Source organism: Myotis brandtii, unplaced genomic scaffold (genome assembly GCF_000412655.1).
Source record: "Myotis brandtii unplaced genomic scaffold, ASM41265v1 scaffold357, whole genome shotgun sequence".
Lineage (NCBI taxonomy): Eukaryota > Metazoa > Chordata > Mammalia > Chiroptera > Vespertilionidae > Myotis > Myotis brandtii.
Window position 1 is genome coordinate 756,291 of NW_005363729.1, and position 804 is coordinate 757,094.

Genomic DNA, 804 nt, shown 5'->3' on the forward strand with positions numbered 1-804 from the left:
GTCGGTGCCCACCTCGCCTGGAGAGCTCAGGGCAGACTGCCTGGGGCTGCCTGGGCCAGCGCCACACGTCCCAGCTCGGGCTCCTTTCAAGTGCCTCCTGTCCAGGAGGCTGTGGACAGAGACCAAGATGGGCAGCGAGGACCTGAGGGAGAGGCCGGGCACCCACTGTGCCCAGGGACCCCTCCTCATTCCCTGGCGTGAGGGACAGTGGGGAGGGAAAGTTTCCCAGAGCAGCCCGGCCCCCCCTTCTCTCTGCTGCCAGGAGCCGAGCCCCTCCAGTGACCGGGCCGTGCCTTCTGCCAGGGGAGCCCCCGGGGGAGGGGGCAGGGGCCCCGCTTGGCAGAGGAGGAAACAGGTTCGGGGAAGTTTGGTCACTTGCCCAAGGTCACACAGCCAGCAAGTGGCAGAGCTGGCCTCAGGCAGCACCCGCGGCCGCCCCTCCCGCCCACACGTGTCTGTGAGCTGAGGCTGTGGGGTGGGGAGCATCAGGCTGCCGTTTGGTTCCTCCCGCCAGGAATGAAAAGACTCCAGACACCAAAAATCCAAACAGAGGTGCCTTCCCCACTCCCGGCTCTGCCGTCTCACCCCACTGGGTGCCCTGTAGTCCGAGGCCAGGGCCTGCGTGAGCCCGCGTGGGCCTGCCCGTGCGCCTGGCTGCACGGCAAGGATCTCGGGGGGCAGGTTCGCTGACCCTCCTGGAGGGTCAGGGGCGTCCCGGGGGCCTTGGCCCCAGCAGTGATCCCGTGGGTGTTGCCAGGAAGCTGGCACTCAGGAGAGCCAGAGGGACCGCCCCCCCAGCCTCCC

General features: G+C 68.7%; 1 protein-coding gene across 2 annotated transcripts in view; it reads right to left on the bottom strand.

Moving 5' to 3' along the window:
- Positions 1-804, bottom strand: part of LOC106727072 (splicing factor, proline- and glutamine-rich-like) — a 4,206-nt gene that overhangs the window by 1,174 nt on the left and 2,228 nt on the right. Inside the window, exon 2 of one of the 2 annotated variants that reach the window (XM_014544227.1) lies at positions 13-109. The exons of the other annotated variant lie outside the window; for it this stretch is intronic. Coding sequence (XP_014399713.1) covers positions 13-109 — 97 coding nt within the window. The remainder of the gene's footprint in view (positions 1-12; positions 110-804) is intronic. 2 annotated transcript variants of the gene reach the window in all.